Consider the following 25,920-nt stretch of genomic DNA (forward strand, 5'->3'; position numbering starts at 1 on the left):
CATTTGGCTGAAAAACACCTTCTGGAAACTTCCAGTGCTCTAATATCAGAAACTCTTCTGAATGATATTAAACATAATAAAGTTGCTAATTTCCATGTCATCTCTCTCATGCCTAATTATTTGTTGCTTGGCCATATCTCAAATTATTTCAACACCAAATCTACATCCCATAATGATTGGTATCTCCCCTTCTACCAACAGAAATTCCCCGAATTAAAGAATGTACTGCCACCACAGCTGACCTGCAACAAATAACTGTTTTGTAAGAAAACCCTTTTTCAAATAATTCTGCTAAAAAAATTGCCACCTCTACTTCATCTGCGTCTACGGAATCCAAATCCCTTGCCATGCACCAATGTAACCAAATTCGCCATGCACCTCTGTACTTTTTGCTAGTGCCTGGAGCCCAAGATTCCTACAGCATTTCTGCAGCTGTTCTCAAAAGCCCTGCGAATCTTCCTGACTTCCTGATACCTTCCATACTGGTAGGTTGAGCGAACCCAACTTGACTAAAGGGTGCTTCTCATTCTCAACTCCTTCTAAAAGTCCTTTGCACAACATCATTAAATATGGTATCTCTTGCCATTTACAAAACTGTTGAAAAACATGCCTTATGTTTTGTAAAAGGGGTTGTCAGCACTATTTGACATCTCTGTCTCTTCACTTGAACTAACAATCTCCTAATGATAGAAAATGGAGGAAAAGCATAACACTTCATTTCTCTCCAATTTTACATGAAAGTATCTACTGTTAGAGCCCTTGAATCTGGTCTCCAATGTATCTAACATGGCAACTGAATTGTCAACATGGCTGCAAAGATATCCACCCCAAATGGACCCAATTTCTCTTATATTTTCTAATACAAATCATCCCTCAATTTCCAATTTCTGAGATGTGAAAAATGCCTTGAACTCCGATCTTCCACCCCATCATGCACCCCAAGAAAATATTAAGCTTTCAAACCAATTTCCTGTTCCGAACAAAACTCCCACATGGCCTGTGCTAAGTCTAACAATTTATTTGACCTGCTTCCTCCTAATTTGTTTATATTACTGCAGATACATTGTCCACCTTCAAAAGGACAGAATGTCCTTTCAATTGCCTTCTTAAACTGCGTAAGACAAACAAACCTGCTTTCATCTCTAGGCAATTTATATGATCATTCCTTTCCAGGACATTCCAAACTCCTCCTATTTCTTGTCTGAAACATTGTGCACCCCATCCTACTTTGCTTGCATCTGATCCCAGAACAAAATCTGGTTTTACTCCAAATATTGCTCGACCATTCCAGGTTTCCAAATTTTCCATCCACTATTATAACTCTGCTCTTGCTTCTTGACTCAAGGCAGTATTGTCTCCATTCCACAAACCTTTAGAGAAACCCAAAGGTTTTAAACGTTACAGAGTCCTGTAATGTAAGAGACCTCAGAAACTGCCTATATCGTAGAGGATAACAGACCAATCACTTGTGCAAACCCCCTTAAAATTCACCTCCTCTTTTTTTAACAAGTTTTTCACTTCTTGTCTGATCTTCTTTCCTATTTTCTCCTTTAACTGCATCTGACTCACAACTGTGTCTACTATAAACCCCAGAAATTCCAAACGTTTTGTTCGAGTAATAATCAATTTCTCCTTATTGATTATGAAACACAATAATGAAAATAATTCCTTCACTAAAATCAAATACTCTTTCAACTCCTCCAATTTCTGATTAATTATCAGAATGTAGTCTAAATGAATGATCATCTGCATACCTCTTTCTCTCAACAAACCCACTATCAGTCTCAAATCTTTTGTAAGACACTAGGGGGGCCCTGACAATTCAAATAGGAGACACTGAAACTGGTGTAGCGCTTTCTTCCACCCGAACTGTAAATATTCCTAGCTATGCAGAACTATTGAAATTGTGAAATAGGCATCTTTCAGATCCATTTTCGCCTTCCAATCCAAATCCTAAAGCATGGCTCTCAATAGATGAATCTCTTACATCTTGAAATGTCTGTAGGTTACAAATTGGTTCAAACACCTCAAATATATTACAGACCCCCTTTTCTACCATAAATAGCATACTCACAAATCATTTCTTTCTTTCCTCCACTTTTATTATTGCACTTTCCTCTAACATCTCATTTATCTTGTTTAATACAACATTTCCAGTTATTTTCTGAAAACTAATTAATTTGGTTCTCTTATTTGGAAAGATTCTGTATTGAATTTTATTTAATATTATTTTACATTTAGCAAAACCCAAACATCCTTTTTAATTTGTCTCCATTGATCATGGAAGAATCTCCTCTGACTTTTGTTTGGATAAAACCAGTTACATTCTTCATACTCGCCTTGTTCTGAATTGGTAGCTTTCCACATCCTGTACCTGCTGTACCTCTCCCTCCTCTACCCCATTGGATATAGAAACTTGTAAGTTCTTAGTTACAGCTAGAGCTTCCACTGTTTTGGTATCCTAAATAGCGGGACTCATAATTTGTCATAAGGCTGCCCTCTCCTTCCAGCCCTTCAATAAAAAACTTTTTTGTGAAAACACCTTATGCATTGACAATTGTATCTTGTCTAAAATTGTGAAGGTTTGCACATATTTATTTAAATAAATATGTCACCATTCTTTCCCCAAATAATAAACCTTTGGCCTCTTCACTTGATTCATTTTTTGCCAAAACCCCCAATTTCAGGTGAATGCACATGTGTACCATTCTACTTTTCTCAGCTAGGAGTCCAGCATTTGCATTCCCCAAAAAAACAAATTGTGCATTAGCAGCATCCTCTAAATAAAAGAATGTTTAAGCCGGCCCCTTTCAGATATGCCTCCTCTACCAAATCAAAGAGGGCCCAGAATCCTATCTTGTCATTGCTTAATTTATATTTCTAAGCCCTTCCTTTGGTCTCTACTTTTTTAAATAAGTAGGTGATTAACTCTGGGTTAAGTTAGAGGTTAATGTGACCTTCTCATCAATAAATGGACAACAGCATTCTGCTCTCATAATGCTCTGTTCCTCCCTTTTTAGAGGTTTTCTAATTTAAAGTTTTATATGATCAGCCATATGTTCTAGAGGCCACCAATATTTGCCCTTTGGTGTCTTCTAGCTCATGGCTCAAATACGTTCTCCCACCATAGGATCCAAAACCCATGACATATCTTTTAATTTACTATTTGAACCATCTCCAAATTCTTCAGGTATACATTTGTTATAGTCTAAGCCCAGAATATGTTTATCCAACTTGAACGTATTAGATGTCATTTCCATCTCATCTAATGGGATTTCTTCACTTTCAGTGTTATAATGACATCTCTGCATGCTGCATCGGACACCAACTCTCCCTGAGTAACTTTAGGCTGCTTTCTTATTTGAAGTAATCTCCATGAGCTTTCTTTTTTTAAATACATTTGCTCAGTTTCTTCTTCTGATATTGAAAAATACTCCTCCTCGTCCATGTTTCTCTTATCTCTTTCTTTATCAACTACTGTTTTACTGTCTCCTGAACCGCATCATGCAGTTCCTCACATATAATCTTCCTAATCAAAGTTTACTGATTTTATCTACATTCTCCTGGGCTGCCGATATTAACTGTACATCTTAACCTGGTATTAAAAATGGATTATCCTTGAAATATGCTTTTCTTGTGTTTATGAATGCCTCAGGAATCACCCAAGCTGCTGCTTTCCCTCGTTCTACACGCTTTCTGAAGTGTTTTGTTTCCTAGAAATGTGCATCGCGCTCCGAATTCTCTTAAAAAAGAATTCAATCATTAAAACAAGGCCTATCACCTGTCAAACGTAACCTTTTCCTTTATATGCAAGGCCAAACTCATTTCAAAAGCTGACATTCTCCATCATAAGCGTCTTGCATTACCGCAGGTTTGGCCGTGTGCTTCACTGGAAGTGCAAGACTCACCACTTGACTGTCATCTCACGTGCAAGCAGCGCACAATGGAACCGTCTGCAAGGCTCTCAACAGACTCCCTCGCGGTTCGCAGACAATTAAAAGATGGCCGTCCGCATGTAACCAATACTCTGAAGTTGGAAAAGGCAAACTTTCCCTTAACCCTCTTGTTGTGTCCCACGTGCGCAACGTGGCTTATTCTTAAACCATCAAACGTCTTGACTTCAAAATAGCCTTTTTTTCAGTCATATGCTGTAAATTTATTCCTAATAAATGTGGTTTTTGAATAAACAATTAAATCAAACTAATTATAGAAGTACCAAAGATCAATCAACTTGCAAAATTAACATTTCTTTTTGTCTAATAATAGTAAATTAATCAAAATCCAATTTACATTAAATATCTTAAAATACACATACTCTCAAGCTACATATACTGCAATATAATGAAGATAAACTTATCTGCTCAAAAGCAGCAAACAAAGAAGAAGAATATGGAGGACATGGAATAGTTATGGAATTGAAGATTCTAATTGATTGTGATGTGTTTCTTTTGAAATTCTGGTTCTTGAATCATTTCAGTGCTGCTGCTCTGAAGCATAATGGTAGCCTTCTGTCTTATAAAATCCTTGCTCCAATATGTTCATTCATTTGGGCAGCGAGGAAGCTCATCAGTAGGTCCATAAAGACTGTGGTCTGTCTCTCCCGTAGGTGCCAGTATGTTTCCTGCAGGGTCTCTTTTATCCTATTGCATCTCCTAGAAAACATTAAATCACGTGCTTTTAGTTAACAGCTGACTTTTTGCTCCACAAAGATGGTGCTCACTATCAATACCTTCATAGAAATAATATGATTAGGAACCAGGTGTGTGTCTTTTTGTGAAGCTGTCTATTTAAAACAACCCAGTTAATGTATCTAAATCAAAACATGCTTCCCAGAGTGTCTGCATGCTTTAATGAAATGCTCTGCTTTCTGTGGAGTTCAGTTCCCAATAACCACCTTGTTCATTGTGTTTTTATTTTGTAACCCTCAGGGATGAACAAGAAACAACAGAAGGTGTCACCCAAGGATGACCCACCTTCCAATAGTAAGGGCAGTAATACAGTACAGGTAAAACAGCACTTCAAACATGTTTATCTCTTCAATATTTTAGTCACCTAAAATATTAACCCTTTGATATATTGTGAGTAATTGATTTGCAAAATACTGCTCGATGTAACATACTGTGTCATTTTGAACATTGTCCACACAATAAGAGACACTCTTTGAAGGCTCAAAGTAAAGTTCCATCCTTATTCCCTGCGAGCTGATGATGGTTACCTGATGTTTGTTTTCTAATCGCCACTTGCAATGTATTTATTTGAAATAACCCGTATATTTGTGATCATGTGAGGAATCAAAGAGATTTAAAACTTTGAAGACATCTTGCTTTTATTTCTGCATGCTGTAAAAGAGATGTGTTTGCTATAAACATTTGCACATTGTTTGGTGTTAGGCAGCTGGGTAGCTATTAAGCGTAAACAAGGGAATATACTAAATACGTGAACTACAGTGTATGCATCAGACACCTTAACAATCCTGATATTTGCAAATTGCATCTCAATTTAGTGGGGTGCTTGTGTGTATCAGGCAATGTATCTGCATTTTTTGTTGACCTCTTAAAATGTATTTTAGTCTCAGTTTTTCATAGGGTGAACCATGTCTTTTCAGTTAATACACCATTTTGCATGCTCAATTTTTTCTGATGGAGACTTCTAATTAAACGTTTCTCATTTAAAAAGTCCTGAGGTGCCAGACTGGACCTGGAGAATTTATAAGCAATGGTCCCAGGCACTGCTAGGTGTGAATGTGATGCTTTGGCTCCAGCTACAAGCCTAAGGCATGCAACAATTGTGCCCTCATGCATCACTTGGGTATTAGAACAGACAGGAAAAGCTCTACATCGGTGAGCACAAAGAGAGGTCATAGTCTAAGCTTAGCTCTCGCTCTAAGTTGCATGCCTGGTCGAGGTCCCAGTCTTGAGTTCGCTGCTGCATTAAAATCTTTTCTATGACAGAAACTTTAAGCAAGTCTAATGCACCTTCACTTCCTTCAATGTGGCAGGGGTGTCTAGTTAGACTTCTGTCTGTGAGTCTGTCCCAAATGCAGCCTTCTCCTGCCTTCTCCTGCAGACCCACTTCTGGACTCATGCTTACTCCGGCGATAATTTCTAACCTAGCGCCCATCATATGACATATGTCACACTATAAATTTAAGACAAAGCAACAGGCAGTTACTCAGCCAAATTCAAATCCAGTACCTTTGCCATGGCACCAGTACCATCAGAAGATTCTGATTCAGACATAATCCAAAAAGCACCCAATGTGCCTCAAGACACTGATGTTGAAGAGAAAGACGAAATGTTGCTCCCCCTTATTATACTGAGAATTCATTGTATGTACACTTCTGATGGGCTACATACATCTCCTGAAATTGAGCTAGACGTGCCACCTGGCCCACCAATGGAAGAAAGCATTTCATTTGCAGCGGTGTTTCAGGGGGCAGCTAAAGCACTAGATGCATTTGCCCACTGTGCAGACAAAATAAAATGTATTGGCTGAGATTTTTTAATTAGGGCCAGCTTCATCTCACCCATTATTACCATCTAATGACACCCTTATGATCCATACTCATGTTCATCAGTCCGTTGAGCTGTGGCTAGGCTCCATAGGCAGGCCCCTGGAGACCTGGACATCTCATTGTTCTAGACTCGACAAGTAAGTATAATCCCATTTCCTTTCTTGATTGATTCATTCAAAAACAACATGTTTTATAACTACTCATATCTATTAATAATAATACAGTTTCCCTTCTGGGGATATACACCCATGCAGTGAAACATGACCAATGATGTCTTGCTGGTTGTTCCAGAGGACTTCCTGGTGTCACTAGTTCAAATTATAAAGGATGGTCAGGATGCTGCCAACTATGCGTTCCAAGCTGGCCTGGACACTACAGACTACATTGACAGAGCTGTTGGCACCAGTGTTATATTCAGGAGGCATTTGTGATTGTACTTAACCAGGGTTTATGGACATACCCTTAATGGACATGCCCTTTGATGGCTCCAATACAGATTTCCCCCTCCAATACAGAAAATTCAGAAGCTATCCCTGAGGGCTTGTGTGAGAAATTGTGTTGATGGTTGACTGGGGTATGAGCCCTCGCCAACTAAAAGCCACAATTCCTCTCAAAAAGTCACTACATTAACCTATGGTAACCCTGGATAGCTTGGCACAAAAAACAGCCAGGCTTAACTTAGAGACAATGGCCCTCATTACCAGTTTGGCGGTATTTGGGCAAGACCAGCGTGCAAAATGGCGCCACTATACCAGCAGCAGTGGCAGAATAGCAACCGCCAGATTACGAGTTACAAAACACAATCCGCCAAATTACAGACACAAAACCAACCCACGGCGAATGACTGTCTGATCAATCGATGTGCCTGCCACGCTGTTGGAAAATGGGTTATTGGTAAGGGCAGGTAGGTACCTACACGTAGCAACAAGCCACTAACCTCCACTTAGGTCCAGTTAGGTCTCAGTAAATTAACCCCAGCTCAACCCTTGGTAGCTTGGCAACGAGCGTCAAGGCTTAACTTAGGAGACAGTGTGTAAAGCATTCAAATATCACAAAACAGTAATTAAATAAAACACAGGAAACAGTTTAAAAATCCAAAACCAATTTATAAAAATAGTTTATATTTTTATCTTCAAAATGACACCAAAACGAATAAAATCGGATAAAGGGAACCGGAGATATGAATTTTTAAAGAATTATTATTTTTCTAGTGCTTAGAAACAAAAAGCGCCAATCGGGTCATCTGGTTGCACCTCGACCGGGGCAAAGTCAAAGTTTCAGGCCGACCGCGATGGAGCCCTGCTCGGCCACAGGTCACGGGAGGCCTCGGTTAAAAAGTTACCTTCTGACTTAGTCTTTATTTTGAAGATTTTCTTCAGCGGGACGAACCTGCCAGTCCTATCTGACCTCCTGGAGCCCTTCTCCGGATACGCGATGCTGGATTCCTCGGTGGAGATTTTTACCTTCGGACTTAGTCGTTTTTTTTAGGTGAAAATCCTTAGACCGGGGTAAACCTGGATCTTGATCCAACGTCCATTGAGCCCTTCTCGGATACGATGGCTGGGAGGTCCCGGTCAACTTTTTACCTTCGGACTTAGTCTCTTTTTCGGAGATTTTTCTTTACCGGGACGAACCACCAAATCAGGCCGGGTCGCGGTTGAGGCAAGCCGGCTAGAATTTCCGCGGCAGGTCGGTCCCTCTATGGAGCTTTTTTACAAAAATTCTCAAATCTTCTCCAAACTTCTGGGGCTTCACCCAGATGTTCTTTTAAGGTTCTTTTGGGGTCCACAGCTCACCCCAAGGGTCCAGAAGTTCTGAGATGGTCCTTGGGGGGTGCGGACTACAACTCCCAGAATGCACCTGGCGCAAACTCCTTTTTGGCCACTGGGCAGTGGTCAGCTGGTCGCTTTCTTCAGGAGTTGGTGCAGGGGACTCTGGTTAGCAATTTTTCACCTGTAGCAAACAGGGAGTCCCTCCTTGAACCAGTTGAAGCCAGGCAAAGTCCTTCTTGTGGTGAAGCCCAAGTGTGCAGCTGGTGCAGTCCTTCTGAGTTCAGGTTCCAGGTGCAGGCCAGGGGTCCAGCAGGGCAGTCCTTCTTCTCCTTTAGTTTTTTTCTTATTGAAATCTGGTGGGGATCTGAGGTGTGGGTGCAGGTCTGCCAGTTTTATCCTTGCTCCTGGGTGAAAAGCAGGGGGGTCCTGGTTCTCCAATCAGGTACAGGGTCGTCCCCCTGTGATGACCACTTCCCTGGAAGTGTGGCAAAAATCCATCCCAGTGGGCAACATTCTCTAAAAATCCAACATGGCTGAATCTGATTTTTGGAGGTTACATCTGGCTGAGCCCACCCACTGGTGTGGCTGAAAATCATAAACACACCCCTCTCCTGCCCTCTCCTAATCTAATCAAGGGGGCACCTAGTTGTCTGGGGTTGCAGGATGTGGGGGTGTTGCTGGTTGCTCCAAATGTCCTTCTTTGCCTTTGAAGACCAGTTTGGCAGCCCTCCCCCTTCCTGCCTCACCATCTGCTGAGGGGAGATTCTCTCCCACAGGCACATTCATTTGTGTGAAGCCAGGCCACTTCACACCTCATCAAGGCAGCTTGGCTAAGCTGCTGCAGGCTGGCCAATCAGAGCACAGCAGCAAAAACAATGCAGGGCTGAAATTGGCAACTTTTTAGGTAAAGTCTATAACTTTTTACCCGAACAAGTTATATTAAATCCAACAACTGGAAGTTGTGGGATTTATTACAACAATTAATTTGATACCAAATTCTTGGTATGCAACATTTAAGGAGACTTTAAAATTTAAAATAAAGTCTCCCCATTCTAGCCTATGAAGGCCATTTACTACAATGAGGGAAAAACGCATTTGGCTGTTTTTACCTCACCAGGGCTTATAAAACTATTTTTATAAAGTCCCTGCTTATAGTTACATGGCACCCAGCCCTAGGGGCACATAGGGCACACCTTAGGGGTGACTTATATGTAAAAATAAAGTAGTTTAAGACTTTGGAACTACTTTTAATTCCAAAGTCGAATTTGCATATAACTTTAATTTAAAAGCAGCCAGCAAGGCAGGCCTGCCTTTAAAATGACACTGGGCACCTCAGCAGTGCACCTATGGGTGCACCACCTATGCTGTGGTCCCTAAACCTACATGCCCTACCATATACTAGGGACATATAGGTAGGTTAACTTAGCCAATTACAATTAGCCTAATTTGCATATCCATTTTACACAGAGCACAGGCCCTGGGACTGGTTAGCAGTACCCAGGGCACCATCAGAGTCAGGAAAACACCAGCATAAAGTGGAAAATGGGGGCAAAAAGTTTGGGGGCCTCTGCAATCAGCCCTGTTTTCTCACACAAGCCCCCCCCAGCCCACACGCCCAGGAGACTCAGCCCAACCCTGGGAGAGTCTTCCTGGCTTGTTAGGCGAGGAAGACAGTGAAGAAAACTGTCTGTCCCTTTGCAGGGCCTACTCTGCCTTACATCCTCCTGTCATGGTCACTCCCTCTGGGTAGTGAAGCCATCCCAACAGTGAAAGGACCCATCTCAAACTGAAACTTCCCTCTAGGGGGATCTTTCTCCTCTCTCTCTGCCTACTTGGGTAGTGAGGTGCCCACCTCCCCTACTCCTAACTTTGCTAGGGCAACACCTAGCTTACCCAAAGAGGTCACCCAACACTTGAGCAACCCCACCATGACCAACACGGTCAGGGGGCCTACTTTGCTATTGGCCCTGGGGTCTGCCTCCCAGGCCAAGTACAGTGCTGCCAGGAAGGCTAGCACCCAGCAGAGGCTACTGACAGCTGTCAGTACCCAGAACCACACCCTAAGCTCTCCACTGACAGGTGGCTGAGCTGCTTTAGGGGCAACTTTGGGGTCCTGGCACCCCTCTTGCTGTCTAGAGTGGGGGGCTACCACCTCCTGTGGCAGACACCCTCCTTCCACTCTCCCTTCTGTCAGTGTAGGGGCAACACCCTGCATCTGGACAGCTGCCTGACTACTCAGGACTTCTTTGGGGTCAGGGGAAGCCTCACCAGTGCCAACTCTGGGCTCCCCCCCTTACTGGGGCAGAAGGCCTTTGGCTCCCTGGAACTCTCTTTAAGAGTGGCCTACCCTTCTTTTTCTTCTTTCCTTTTCTTGGGGACCCCTGTCTCCTAACTGTAGGGACTGACTCCCCAGGACTTTGGGTTGGGGGGGGGCGCCCTGGGCGACCGCCCCATCTGGGACCAGACCCACCTCTGGGAGGTCATTGCCCAGGATACAATCTAGGGGGAGGTCAGCACTGACTACCACCCTAAACCAGTCAAGGATACCCTCCCTCTCTAGGGGCACTATGGCTACAGGTTTGGTGGTGACCTCCCCTGTGGCTATCCTGACTTTCCTTGTCTCTCCTGGGACATACATGTCTGGGGTCACTAACCGGTCACTCACTATAGTGTGACTGGCACAGGTGTCTCTCAGGCCCGTGGTAGGGATCCCATTCACCTGAATGGGGTGGAAGTGCCTACTTCCACCCTCAGGGATCACCAGCTTACCATCTGGTCCTGTCTCCCAGCTCAATGCTAGGAGGACTTCATCATCTGAGGAGTCCTCCTCCATGGCTACACTGGACAGCCCAGTGCTAACCACCTTCTTTGGACAGGCTGCATCTCCTCTGAAGTGACCTGTCTGCTGACAGTCAAAGCAAGCCCTACTGTCCAAGAGCTTTTTTAACCCTGGGTCTCCCTGTCTCTGCTTGTCAGAGTGGGAGTGGGATTTACTCTCCTCCTTCTTAGGGTTCTGGGGTACAGAGGGAGTCTCTGTGGTGGGCTTACCACCTCCCTCCTTAGGTTTTTGGGGACCTGCCCCCCCTTCTTGGAGTCTCCCCCCTGGGACTTGACAACCACCCTGGTTCTCAACCACTCATCAGCTGCCTCCCCTAGCTCTCTAGGGTTGGTCTGCTTAGAGTCCACTAGATGCTGGCGTAACCTTTCTTGGGTACAATTTGGTCAAGATGTGCTCTCTCATGATCGGATTGTATAACCCCTCATAAGTATTTACTTTGTTACCAATAATCCAGCCCTCTAGTGCCTTAAGTGAGGTGTCTACAAAGTCAACCCAAGACTGGGTATTGACCTTCTGGATGTTCCTGAACTTCATTCTATACTGCTCTGGGGTCAGACCAAACTTCTTGGTTAAGCACCTCTTCATACTAGGGTATGAATCTGCCTCCTCCCCCCTTAAGGTCAGAAGCCTATCCCTCCCTGAGTTGGGGACCAACTCCCACAAAAGGGAACCCCAGTATTGAGGCCTAACCCTTCTCATTTGGAGTGCCCTCTCAAAGGCCTCCAACCACTTGTCTATATCATCCCCCTCTACATAAGCAGGAACCACCGCCTTGGGTAATCTGGGGCAAACTCTCCCACCCATGGACACCTCAACTTCTCTGTCGCTGCCACCATCACTTTTCTCTTTCTTTGCCCACTTTTTCCTTTCTAGGGCCAGCTTGTCTGCTTCCAAAGCTATGTATGCTAGCTGGGCCTCCAGCTCTCTTTCTCTGATGGATGGGTTCTCTCCTCCTGAAGGGACCCCCTTCCCACCACTAGCTTTGGGTCTGCCCCTAGTGACTGTATGTACTGAGGACCGTTCTTCCTCATCCTCACTTAGGCTCAGATGCCCTCCCTCCCCTGAGTGGTTAGAGCTAGCATCCTCTCCTGTTTCTCCCTCCTCTGGAGCTTCCCCTGGGTCTACCTCTTGGGCCTCAGCCCATGCTGTCAGGGATTTGATCAGGACTTGCTTCCTGAGGTTAGTGGTTGCAGGCAACCCTCTTTCAGTACACAACCCCCTAAGCTGGACTACTGTCAGTGTGGGTAGGCTAGCCAGATCAAGCTCCATGGTTCCCTAGTTTTGTGTCAACAAAAACTTTTTGCAAAAATTGGAAACAATAATTTAGAAAAATTACAAAAATTCAATAATAGAAATTAATCCAAATTAAAAATTCAACATTTAAAAAAAAAAAAAAAAAAAAAAAAAAAAATTGCACTAAGACAATTTAAAGGATTTTTAATTTGTTTTACTTAAAACTGTAACGTGATACTGAACACAAGTACAGGATCCCACCGCTGCCACCAAAAATGTTGGAAAATGGGTTATTGGTAAGGGCAGGTAGGTACCTACACCTAGCAACAAGCCACTAACCTCCACTTAGGTCCAGTTAGGTCTCAGTAAATTAACCCCAGCTCAACCCTTGGTAGCTTGGCAACGAGCGTCAAGGCTTAACTTAGGAGACAGTGTGTAAAGCATTCAAATATCACAAAACAGTAATTAAATAAAACACAGGAAACAGTTTAAAAATCCAAAACCAATTTATAAAAATAGTTTATATTTTTATCTTTAAAATGACACCAAAACGAATAAAATCGGATAAAGGGAACCGGAGATATGAATTTTTAAAGAATTATTATTTTTCTAGCGCTTAGAAACAAAAAGCGCCAATTGGGTCATCTGGTTGCACCTCGACCGGGGCAAAGTCAAAGTTTCAGGCCGACCGCGATGGAGCCCTGCTCGGCTACAGGTCGCGGGAGGCCTCGGTTAAAAAGTTACCTTCTGACTTAGTCTTTATTTTGAAGATTTTCTTCAGTGGGACGAACCTGCCAGTCCTATCCGACCTCCTGGAGCCCTTCTCCGGATACGCGATGCTGGATTCCTCGGTGGAGATTTTTACCTTCGGACTTAGTCGTTTTTTCGAGGTGAAAATCCTTCGACCGGGGTAAACCTGGATCTTGATCCGACGTCCATGGAGCCCTTCTCGGATACGATGGCTGGGAGGTCCCGGTCAACTTTTTACCTTCGGACTTAGTCTCTTTTTCTGAGATTTTTCTTTACCGGGACGAACCACCAAATCAGGCCGGGTCGCGGTTGAGGCAAGCCAGCTAGAATTTCTGCGGCGGGTCAGTCCCTCTATGGAGCTTTTTAACAAAAATTCTCAAATCTTCTCCAAACTTCTGGGGCTTCATCCAGATGTTCTTTTAAGGTTCTTTTGGGGTCCACAGCTCACCCCAAGGGTCCAGAAGTTCTGAGATGGTCCTTGGGGGGTGCGGACTACAACTCCCAGAATGCACCTGGCGCAAACTCCTTTTTGGCCACTGGGCAGTGGTCAGCTGGTCGCTTTCTTCAGGAGTTGGTGCAGGGGACTCTGGTTAGCAATTTTTCACCTGTAGCAAACAGGGAGTCCCTCCTTGAACCAGTTGAAGCCAGGCAAAGTCCTTCTTGTGGTGAAGCCCAAGTGTGCAGCTGGTGCAGTCCTTCTGAGTGCAGGTTCCAGGTGCAGGCCAGGGGTCCAGCAGGGCAGTCCTTCTTCTCCTTTAGTTCTTTTCTTGTTGAAATCTGGTGGGGATCTGAGGTGTGGGTGCAGGTCTGCCAGTTTTATCCTTGCTCCTGGGTGAAAAGCAGGGGGGTCCTGGTTCTCCAATCAGGTACAGGGTCGTCCCCCTGTGATGACCACTTCCTGGGAAGTGTGGCAAAAATCCATCCCAGTGGGCAACATTCTCTAAAAATCCAACATGGCTGAATCTGATTTTTGGAGGTTACATCTGGCTGAGCCCACCCACTGGTGTGGCTAAAAATCATAAACACTCCCCTCTCCTGCCCTCTCCTAATCTAATCAAGGGGGCACCTAGTTGTCTGGTGTTGCAGGATGTGGGGGTGTTGCTGGTTGCTCCAAATGTCCTTCTCTGCCTTTGAAGACCAGTTTGGCAGCCCTCCCCCTTCCTGCCTCACCATCTGCTGAGGGGAGATTCTCTCCCACAGGCACATTCCTTTTTGTGAAGCCAGGCCACTTCACACCTCATCAAGGCAGCTTGGCTAAGCTGCTGCAGGCTGGCCAATCAGAGCACAGCAGCAAAAACAATGCAGGGCTGAAATTGCCAACTTTTTAGGTAAAGTCTAAAACTTTTTACCCGAACAAGTTATATTAAATCCAACAACTGGAAGTTGTGGGATTTATTACAACAATTAATTTGATACCAAATTCTTGGTATGCAACATTTAAGGAGACTTTAAACTTTAAAATAAAGTCTCCCCATTCTAGCCTATGAAGGCCATTTACTACAATGAGGGAAAAACGAATTTGGCTGTTTTTACCTCACCAGGGCTTATAAAACTATTTTTATAAAGTCCCTGCTTATAGTTACATGGCACCCAGCCCTAGGGGCACATAGGGCACACCTTAGGGGTGACTTATATGTAAAAATAAGGTAGTTTAAGACTTTGGAACTACTTTTAATTCCAAAGTCGAATTTGCATATAACTTTAATTTAAAAGCAGCCAGCAAGGCAGGCCTGCCTTTAAAATGACACTGGGCACCTCAGCAGTGCACCTATGGGTGCACCACCTATGCTGTGGTCCCTAAACCTACATGCCCTACCATATACTAGGGACATATAGGTAGGTTAACTTAGCCAATTATAATAAGCCTAATTTGCATATCCATTTTACACAGAGCACAGGCCCTGGGACTGGTTAGCAGTACCCAGGGCACCATCAGAGTCAGGAAAACACCAGCATAAAGTGGAAAATGGGGGCAAAAAGTTTGGGGGCCTCTGCAATCAGCCCTGTTTTCTCACACACGCCGACACCTTTCCGACCGTCATATTATGAATCAACCTCTAGCATAACGGAACATGCACGGCAGATACCGTGGGCAGTTCGCACCGCGGCGGAACAAAAAGGCACAGCGGAAAGTAGTTATCACCACATTGGCATGTTCAAATATCTAACACCTGATAACCATACACACACTACGCACACGTGCCCACGCCACCATATAACCCCCTCACACTCCTCAACAATCAATAGTGACAAACATGAGAACCCACAGCCATTCCCGAGACCAAGCACACACGAAACACAGCAAACAAAGATCACACAGCACACATTGCACAAAGCAACACCGCATCTCACCAGCATACACAGCTATACACCCCCACATCACCGCACACCCCGTACTCCACCCGACACGCACAACATATTCCCACCCTACAACATGTCACGCCAGAAGCACCCACGGTTCACCGACAATGAGTTGCAGGTCATGGTGGACGAGATTGTCAGAGTAAAGCCACAGCTCATAAGGGTCCAGGTTCAACAGACATCAATAGCCAAAAAGACGGTTATGGCAGAGGATCATCAACAGGGCCAACACAGTTGGCACAAACCCACGCACAAGGGAGGACATCAGAAAGAGGTGGAACAACCTCAGGAGGGAGGTCCGGTCCATGGCCTCCAGGCAGAGGATAGCCAGTAACAAGACCGGTGGTGGGCCCCACTACCTCCCCTCCAGCTGACAACCTGGGAGGAAAAGGTCCTGGACATCATGTATCCCAAGGGCCTGACTGGCATCAGTGGAGGGCTCGACTCTGGTAAGTCAGCAATACCCCCCAAGCACCAACTAAACATGCCCAGCATGCCACGCCACCACTCACCAACCCACTGCAACCCACCCCACTGACCCTGTGCCAAACAACCCACCCCCTCCTCTGCATGCCACACCACAACACTCCCACCATCCCTACTCACACACCCCAAATGCACAGATGCCAACCACAATGTGAAGAGCTCTCACAATCCAATCCAAACCAATGTCTGCAGTGCAGTGCGAACACAGGGAAACATGTCGAGCCACTGAATGCTTACACAACAGGGACACAACAACAACAGTCACACAACTAACATCTACTATATCCATCCACATGTACCCCTGCCACTGACACCCTGCAGAGGATTCCAAGCTCACACAGCCCTCCCCAAGATGAAGGCCCCACAGGATGTCTGGATGAGGATGACTTGCCTGGGCCATCTCGGGCCATTAGGCAGTCCACCAACGGCACACTCACCCTGGACACAGCGGAAGACCCTACCCATGTCACAACAACACCACAGCCAGACCCTGAACCCCAAACCTTTGCCCCAGGGACCCAACAATCAGCGGTATGCCCCGTAGTACAGCGGACAGGGTCAAGTTCACCCACCCCAGACAATGATGGCCCTGCTGATACTGGGAGTGGACACACTGTGCTAGGGGCACAGGGGGCCAGGGCTAGTGGGAGGGAAACTGTGACCCAAGAATTGGGAGAGCCACTCCAACTGACTGCCCAGGAGGGCCTCATCTAATTCCTGGGAGTGTACCAGCACACCTCGGATACACTGGCCCAGATCCTTGCCACTGTGGAGGAGACACAGCGGCTGCAGGGGCAATACCATCAGGAGGCCATGCAAAAGTGGCAGGCCCAAAATGCCACCATGGCCTCCATTGTAGGGGTGCTCAAGGACCTGTCATGCATGAGTCCACATCCCACCAGCAGGACCCTACCAGTGGTCACATTCCAACACAGACCTCCACATCAGTGGCAGCTGGTGGCATGGAGGTCCTGCCACAGGTCACGCAGCACACCAGCATCCCTACCCCTGTAGATGATGAACCCCCACGCATGCGAGGACGTCCAAGTAGACACCGAGCCGGACATGATGCCCAGACCAAGACCACCGCTAGGAAGTGACCCTCTCCTGAACATTCTGCCTTGTGTATGACACCCTGTCGACTGTCCACTCCTATATCTCTACCCATGGCCAGCAGATTGGACCTGGACTACCTACAGCTGGCCTTAACATTGTGATGATCACCGCCACCATGACCCCAATCATCACCCCTCACAATTGTACATCTCAAATAAACTACAACTGAGCACAATCCATGTCTGCATGTTTATTTGCCATTAGTGTGTATGGAACTGCCAATACATGTCCAAGTGGCAACCCATCATCCAGCACATACATGGGAGGGTTTCAGTGGGGGTAGCAGAATGCCTGGAGGATGATCGTGGAGCAGGCAGTGGCTGGACATATGTGTAAATGGAGGCTACAGGCCAGGCAGGGAGCACAGAACACCACAACATTGTCCTGAATGGAGAGTAGGACGGGGGCAACAATCACAGTAGGAGTCACTGATGCCAACTCCACACAAATGCACAGTAGGAATAGGTATCCAGAGCACATATGCCAGGCAGGTCCACAACCATATGGGCAGTACCAACACACATACACAAAACATACCAACCCAATGGTCCCACCATCACAACGCCCAGCTCCTGACCTGGCCCCATACCCACTGCCACCAACGACAATGTTGCACTGCCACCTCAGTCATGGGCACATGTGACAACCCCCCCCAACCAATTCAGAGTCTGATCTGCAAGCATCACCGCCAGTGGTCACAGACAATTGGTGGCATCAGAGAGAAGGCAAACAGTTGTACAGGACTCACACCACACAGTTTGCAGACACCTGCATCTCAGCCAAAGTAATTGTGAATCAGCATCGTCCTGGAGTCACCTGCATCCTCATCATCCTCCTCTTCATCTCTCCCCATGCCCCCTTCATCAGCCACTGGTACAGCTACCCCCTCCTCTGGATCCAACAATGGGATGTGATGCCTGTTAGACTTGGCATCCTTGGCCTGGTCTCCCCTAACTTTTTACCTCTGTTTCTCAGGTTGCCGATATGTGTTGATTTGTGCTGGACTCTGTTTTTGCTGTTTTTGTTACTCTGGGCACTTTACCACTGCTAACCAATGCTAAAGTTCAAGTGCTCCTATACAGAATGTAGATGCAATTGCTTCATCCATGATTGGCATATTTGATTAATGGTAAGTCCCTAGTACAGTGTACTAGAGGTGCCCAGGGCCTGTAAATCAAATGCTTCTAGTGGGTCTGCAGCACTGGTGGTGCCACCCACAATAGTAGCTCTGTAACCATGGCTCAGACCTGCCACTGCAGTGTCTGTGTGTGCAGTTTTAAACTACCAATTCGACTTGGCAAGTGTACCCATTTGCCAGTTCTAAACCTTCCCTTTTCTTACATGTGAGACACCCCTAAGGTAGGCAGTAGGTATCGCCATGGGCAGGGTGCAGTGTATGTTTAAGGTAGGACATATACTAATGTGTTTTATATGTCCTAACAGCGAAATACTTCTACATTTGTGTTTCACTGTTGCAAGGCCTATCCCTCTCATAGGTTAACATGGGTGCTGCCTTTAAATAAGCTTAAAGCGTAGATTCCCTTTGGGAGCGGATAGACATGTGGAGTTCGGGGTCTCTGAGCACACAATTTAAAAATACATCTTTTAGTAAAGTTGATTTTAAGATTGTGTGTTTAAAAATTCCACTTTTAGAAAGTGAGCATTTTCTTGCTTAAACCATTCTGTGACTCTGTCTGTTTGTGGATTCCCTGTCTGAGTCAGTTTGACAGCTGGGCTGTTTGCAACTCCCTCTAGACAGTGACACAAAGGGAGCTGGGGTGTAGCCTGCATATCTTGATGAGCCATCTGTGCTAGAGTGGAGGGAGGAATGGTCACTCACACCTGAAAGGGTTGTGTCTGCCTCACAGAATGCAATCTCCAACCCCCTGGTGTATGTCTAGGGCCTGGCCTGGACAAGGCAGGATTTCATAAACAAGAGAAACTTTTCTTTGAAGTAAGCCTACTTCAAAGGGCAAAATGGGTATAAAAAGGACACCCTAAACCACAGACATTAGATCACTTCTGGAACTCAAGAGGAACCTCTGCCTGGAGAAGAGATGAAGAGCTGATGAAGAAGAGCTGCCCTGCCTGTGACTGCGCTTTGTAGAGCTGTCCTGGAGTTGCTGCTTCTGCCTGGTGAAAGTGGACGAAGACTGGACTTTGTTGTGCATTCCTGCTTGTGAAGAAATCTCCAAGGGCATGTCTCCTCTTGTTGAAGTCTCAGGGCCATCAAAGACTTCCCTTGCCAGCACCTGGAGTCTCTGCTGAGAAACCGACGCAGCACTTGCAGCGCGGCTGAGAGATCGACGCATGCGGTTGGAGAAACGGAGGGAGGTATCGTCGCAACCCACACAGCGCGGTTTTGCTATCACCATGCAGCAGGATTTTCGACGCAAACCTTGCTGGGTGTGGTAAAACGACGCAACGACTGCCCAGACCCGAGTGTTGCCCGGATCGATGCATCGCTCCCCTGCTGGGAGGAAAAACGACGCACGCTGGTCTGAATGGAGGAGGAGAAACAACGCACATGCTCGCTTGCTGGTGAGAAATCGATGCACACTTGCCCGTGTGTGTTATTTTAACTTGACCCAGGTACTTTTCAACGCTAACAGTGTTTTATCTGTTTACCAAAGGATTTAAGACTCTTTTTGCTTTTTACTTAATAACTTGACTTGTGTATGTTGGATTTTTGTCATTTTGGTCTTGTTTTGTTTAGATAAATAGTTCTTATTTTTCTAAACTGGTATTGTGTCATTTTGTAGTGTTTTCATTAAGTTATTGTGTGTGTTGGTACATATACTTTACACCTAGCACTCTGAAGTTAAGCCTGCCTGCTCCTGCCAAGCTACCAAGGGGGTAAGCGGGGGTTAGCTGAAGGTGATTCTCTTTTACTCTGACTAGAGTGAGGATCCTTGCTGGGACGGGGGTAACCTGACTGCCAACCAAAGACCCCATTTCTAACAATGCCCCAGGGCCAGATTGTGCAGCATGCAGCAGGCCACAAAGATCTGGTACACCTTCTGTGCGTTGTATAGCAGGGCACCCCCGAAGACATGCAAAACCGGAACCTGGCCTCCAACAAACCAAAGCATCTCTCAATGACCTGTCTGGTACGACCGTGGGCCTCATTGTAACTGTCCTCTGCAGCTGAGGTTGGACGCCTCACGGGTGTCAGGAGCCAGGGCAGGGTGGGATAGGCAGAGTCACTTGTGTGCATAGTGGGAAGATGCATATCAGGACCAGGAGGGCAATAGGGCAGGGACACAAGGGTGCATTGCGTTGATGGGAACACATATGCAGGGGTACATACCGATGAGCCAGGCCTGGTCCTTCTGGAGTGGTGCCATCATGCTGCTGTTTCACAGGATGTAGGAATCATGCACGGAGCCTGGGTACTTGGCCGTTACCTGGGAGATGTACTGGTCTGAAAGACAAACCACTTGCACATTGACCAAATGAAAGTTTTTACAGTTTCTGTACACCTGTTCATTCCTCCTGGGTGGCACAAGGGCAATGTGGGTGCCATCAGTGGCCCCAATAACATGAGGGGCGTGTGCCACAGCGTAGAACGCAGTCTTGACAGTGGGCAAACCTGCACTTTGGGGAAACCGGATGTAGTTGCACATATGTTTAATCAGGGCACACATTACATCCCCCAGTGCCACAGCGTAGAACGCAGTCTTGACAGTGGGCAAACCTGCACTTTGGGGAAACCGGAAGTAGTTGCACATATGTTTAATCAGGGAACACATTACATCCCCCAGGACGGAGCTGAACATGGGCTGCGACATTCTACTTGCAAGGCCGACTGTGACCAGGAAAAAGCCTGAGACAAGGTAGTGGAGGATCGACAACACCTTCACTGTGTGAAGGATGACATTGGGATTGCGTATGGCGGGCACCAGATCCGGCTCCAACTGGGCCACTAATTCCATTATGGCCACACGGTTCAGGCGATAGGTCTGAATGATGTGACGCTCCTCCAGGATGGCAAGGTCTACTAGGGGCCTGTACACCAGTGCATTCCTCATCCTCAACCGTGCATAGTACCTGGGAACAGGGAAGAGGTGTTAACATGTTGTGCAGCATAGATGCATTACATTTCACACATATCACACATGCTAAATGTGAAATGGTTGCCGCCGGCCTGCATGCATGAGACAGGTGGAAGTGAGATCATCCTGCCGGAGTAGCACCTCATGGTATTAAGCGGTCACGACCGCCGTGCTACTCACCATTGGCTCACACTGTTGCCAATGGTCGGCTGGAACCAATGGTGATCACCGCCGGTGGTGACGGTAATGTCCGCGTCGGACGCGACTGCCATTTCATGTGCTCATGCTCACTTGGCCCTGAACCTCGTGCACTGAAGACCTCCACTGCGTGCGCTGCTGTATACTGACTCTGGTAGCCAAGATGCTGCGTCCAGCAGGAAACAGCGCCCCAGCCTCCACCCAGGAGGAGTTGGAGCGGCTTATGGACGGGGCCTGCCCCTGTATGGACAGTTGTATGGGGCACCAGAGCAGCAGGTGAGCCCATTGTCATTGCCCTGTATGTGAGCTGTGTGCATGGGGCCCTTGGGAGGTGGCAGTGTGACTGGAGCATGGACATGGGTGAGGGGCCGAGGGCTACGTTGGCTGACGACGTGTGGCGGTGGAAGCATGATGTGTGCTGTCCACTACCGTTCCAGGAACACCATCCTACATGACTGTGTTCTTCTGTCTGTGTCATCCATTCAGGTCAGCGCCCACCAGAAGAAGGGGATTTGGCATGCCATCGCCAAACAAGTGCGGACCCTGAGAGTCCATGCCTGGCGGAGCACCCACTACAGAAAGGGGTGGGAGGGCCTGAGACGCTGGGCACAGAAGACCGCGGAGGCCCAACTGGGGACATCCTCCCAGCGAGGGAGAGGTGCCCGTCGGACCCTGACCCCCCTAAAGGCCTGCATATTGGCTGTGGCCTACCCCGAGGTGGATGGGCACTTGAGGGCAGCACATCACTCACATGGGGGTGAGTACTCACTGTCACTTGTGACATGTGTTGACATGGTGGCTCTGGGTGGGCACCATTGGGTAGCTGTGGCGTGGATGCTAGGTACACTGATGTAAACCATGGGTGGTGTCCATCTGGGCAGAATTTACATCACAGTTGTAAATGAGACCATGCTGTCAGTGGTAGCGGGCCAGAGTCCTTAAATCAAAACTGTGGCCATCCACTTGCTGTACCTGCTTACCAGCACATGGCAACTGGATCTTCCGAGCTGGGGTGTCAGGGCATTGGGACTGGTCCTGACCAACCACTGTGCCAGGGGTGTATCCATGTCCACAATCAGCTGACAGGCACTGCATGTATGGTGGGGTGGGTGCACGAAGTGGTGACATTGCTTCTTGATATAAGCCAAGGGGGCCTGCCAACTAGCTGTGCAGGATCCTCCTGGGTGTCAAGTCCTTTGCATGCCTGTATCAACGGCCATGGGTGTGGGCAGGTGCTGGGCAGGTGTGGCAGGTATGACACTCCTCATGTAGAGAATTGGCTCAGTCAGATCATCACTGGCTGACATGTGGATTGTTGCAGTTTTCCCCATGGTGTCACCAAGTAGTAGGATGTTTAGAAGTGGGCATCATGTATAATGTAATGGCATCAAATGCTGTTGTTCTACCCTGTGTGACGGTTGTTCTGGCAATGACCAATTGCACCCTGTCTCTTTCTCTCCCTCCCTGTCCTCCTCTGACTTTGTGTGTATCAGCATCATCTGACAAAGGAGAAGGGGCACTGACGAGTGGGGTAGCTGCAGCCGATGGGACCTAGGAGGCTGACACCAGCGGAGCCGAGGGGACCAGAGGAACAGAGGGAGAGGGGAATACCACGGGGAGACAGGATCGACCACTGCATCTTCAGATTCTTCCTCCAATGGCAGCTCCCTGGGGGTGGCAGACCCATCTGGGACCACCCCAGCACCATCCTTATCCGTCACCCCCTATACCAGCACCGCCCTCCCTGTAGCTCCCCACCCAGTTGCCCGTGCCCACTCACCCAAGAGGGTGGGTATCTCCTTTGCTGCAGGCACCTCTGCCCCTGCCTGAGTCAGCCCTGTTGCCCTCAATGAGGAGGCTATTGACCTCCTGAGGTCCATCTCTGTGGGGCAGACAACTATCATGAATGCCATCCAGGAACTAGCATCCCAAATGCAATAGACAAATGCGTTCCTGGAAGGCATTCACGGGGCCTTGTCTGGCCTACAGAGATCGTTTCAGGCTCTGGCCTCCTCGTTGACGGCAGCCAGTGTCCCTTCGTCTTCTGCCCCCTCCAGCTACCTGTTCCCAATCCCACATCCCTCTCCCATCCAAGGAACACCTACTGACCCAAACGCATCCACATCAACAGACACAATATGCATGGATAAACATTAGAACCACAAATGCCACCGCCGCCATGCACACACTCAACATAGCCATGCAGACATGTCAACATCCACACCCTGCACCGACTTCCCATCCACCTCCCCCTCTCAGTTGACACACCACTCACACCTACAGTCAGCATGACATCAGTCACTGTTCCTGCCACATGTGCCCTCACTGCCACCATCACCACATCTTCTGACTCCATCCATGCACCCCACACACCACTGGCGCAGACACCACAACTGTCAACACACCCACATGCAGCACATCCCCACATGCAGCACATCCACCATACCTGTAGACACCACCCCAAAATTCACTCACACTTCCCCCCTGCCATCTCCCTTCACCTCCTCTCCACCTTCTCCCAGTTCATCTCACCGCACACACTCACCCACCCAACAGTCCCCAGGTACACACATTTCATCTACCCAGGCACCTCCACATACACACCTCACAACCATTCCCACTCCCTCCACTCCCCAACGCCCCTTCACCCTCTCACCCCTGAGGCGACTGTATTCCCCATTGATGCCCCTGCCCTGTGGAGGTCTGCACTTTGCAGTCAGGAGTAAAGTTGGGGTGCCATCTTTTGCCCAGTGTGCTCGGGGTACTATGGATTTTGGCCTGGCCCTTGGCCCTGTATGTACAGATGTTTTATATCTTTTTTAATATATGGTTATCATGCGGCACTACACCGTTGGTGTTGTTGTTTTCTACCTAGTCCTGGCTTTCATTGTATGTGTGAGGGTGGTGGGTATTGGGGGGGGTGTGTGTGGGTTGGTACAGGTGTTTGGTTGCATGTGTGTGTGGGCGTGGCTTCCTGTGTCCTGTGTGTGTTTGTGTGTGTGTACTAACATTGTTCCCTCCAGTGTGTGCTAGGCTGGTGTACTTACGGTTGATGTCTTAGTCGCTGTCACCGGTCTGGGATTTGCAGAGCCAGGTAGAGTATTGGAAGGAATTGCATTTCGCGTGCCATGGCGCCAACAGACGTGCCTTTGTTCCTGAAGGTGGGTCTTCCCTTTTTATTGTTTGTTTCTGCCAGGCTTTTGGTGGCTGTGGTTCCGCCCCGGAAATCCTGGCAGTGTGCAACCTCGTAATATGGATGTGGGATGCTCCCTTTCCGCCAGGCTGGGGATGGCTGCTGCCTGGCCCACCGGCACTTCCGCTGTGACGGTCAAACGGTGACTTGGCTGTGTTCTGCAGGTACCTTTCCAGGACTTGTAGTACGGTGGTCTTCACCGCGGGACCCGCGGCGGTGTGGCCGCCAACTGCATCGCAGCGGTATGCTGACATACTCGCAATGAGGGCCAATGTGTAAAGTATTTATGCAGCACACAAACAGTAATAATGTGATAACACAACACAAGAAAGATCCAAATCTAATTTAGAAAAATAGAATAAATTCTAATAAATGATTTGCCACCAAAAGGACAAAACTCTAATTGGTAGAACCGAAGTTTTGAATTTTTAAAGACTTCAATAAACAACGAGCAAGATCAAAGCACCAACCTTTGACATCTAGTTGTGCAAGACAGGGTCAAAGTAAAAAAGTATGGCAGACCGTGATGGAGTGCAGTTTGGATACAAAAAGTGGATTGAGCATGGTCAGCACTTATCTTTGGACTTGGAAGAAGTTCTGAGAAAGTGTCTGAGAAGTCAAAGTTCAACAGGGCAAAGCTGCGGGAGGTATTCATGGAGAGAGCGTTGTCATCAGGTGGCCTTGGGTCGAAGCAGCAGTGAAGATTTCAACGTTAGGACTTAGTTGCTGAAATGGAAGCCAAAAATATACTTGAGGACAAGGTAGTGGGCTGTAGCCAAACACAGTTCCATGAGGTCAGATACCCCTTTAGCGAAATACCACTGAAAATGATTTGCTGCTGTGTAGAAGGACATAGTGGGAGAAGCTGCAAAGTTAATCTGACTGGTGATGTACCTCAGGCAGATATGTGAGGAGGTTGTTCCTGGTCTCCTACTAGTTCTCAAAGCAATTTTTGGCCAAAGTTTTTCAAAGACAGGCCTGGGACATGTTTTAAAGTGCAACTTAAGTGCTGCAGTAGCATTTAATATACAGGCCCTGGGTATATGGTATACCGCCCTGCAAGGGATTTAAAAGTAAATTAAATATTCCAATTAAGTGCATACCAATCAAGCCATGTTTAGGGGAGTAAGCACAATCACTTTAGCACTGGTTGACAGTAGTTAAGTGCAGAGAGTGCTAAGGTGAACAAATAAGAATTTCAGCAAAAATTGGAGGTAAGTAGGCAAAATGTTTGGGGGAAGACCATCTGAAAGCTGACGGGTCTAACAGCTAGCACAAAGATAACATAAGCCTTCCATACTTGCACTACAGCAATCAACCTGGTCTTTTAAAGGCCATGGACCCCGTATCAGCAGGCGTTGTTGAAACCACCAGGCTTACCTCAATCCTCCGTTGGTCTACCT

The 25,920-nt window shown here is 47.0% G+C and overlaps 1 protein-coding gene across 1 annotated transcript in view; it reads left to right on the top strand.

Moving 5' to 3' along the window:
• The window catches only part of PARP8 (poly(ADP-ribose) polymerase family member 8), a 636,820-nt gene that overhangs the window by 517,567 nt on the left and 93,333 nt on the right, over positions 1–25,920 (top strand). The window contains exon 23 of the mRNA XM_069221607.1: positions 4,929–5,005. Within this exon, the coding sequence (XP_069077708.1) occupies positions 4,929–5,005 (77 nt within the window). The remainder of the gene's footprint in view (positions 1–4,928; positions 5,006–25,920) is intronic.

Source organism: Pleurodeles waltl, chromosome 1_1 (assembly GCF_031143425.1).
Source record: "Pleurodeles waltl isolate 20211129_DDA chromosome 1_1, aPleWal1.hap1.20221129, whole genome shotgun sequence".
In the NCBI taxonomy this organism is placed as follows: domain Eukaryota; kingdom Metazoa; phylum Chordata; class Amphibia; order Caudata; family Salamandridae; genus Pleurodeles; species Pleurodeles waltl.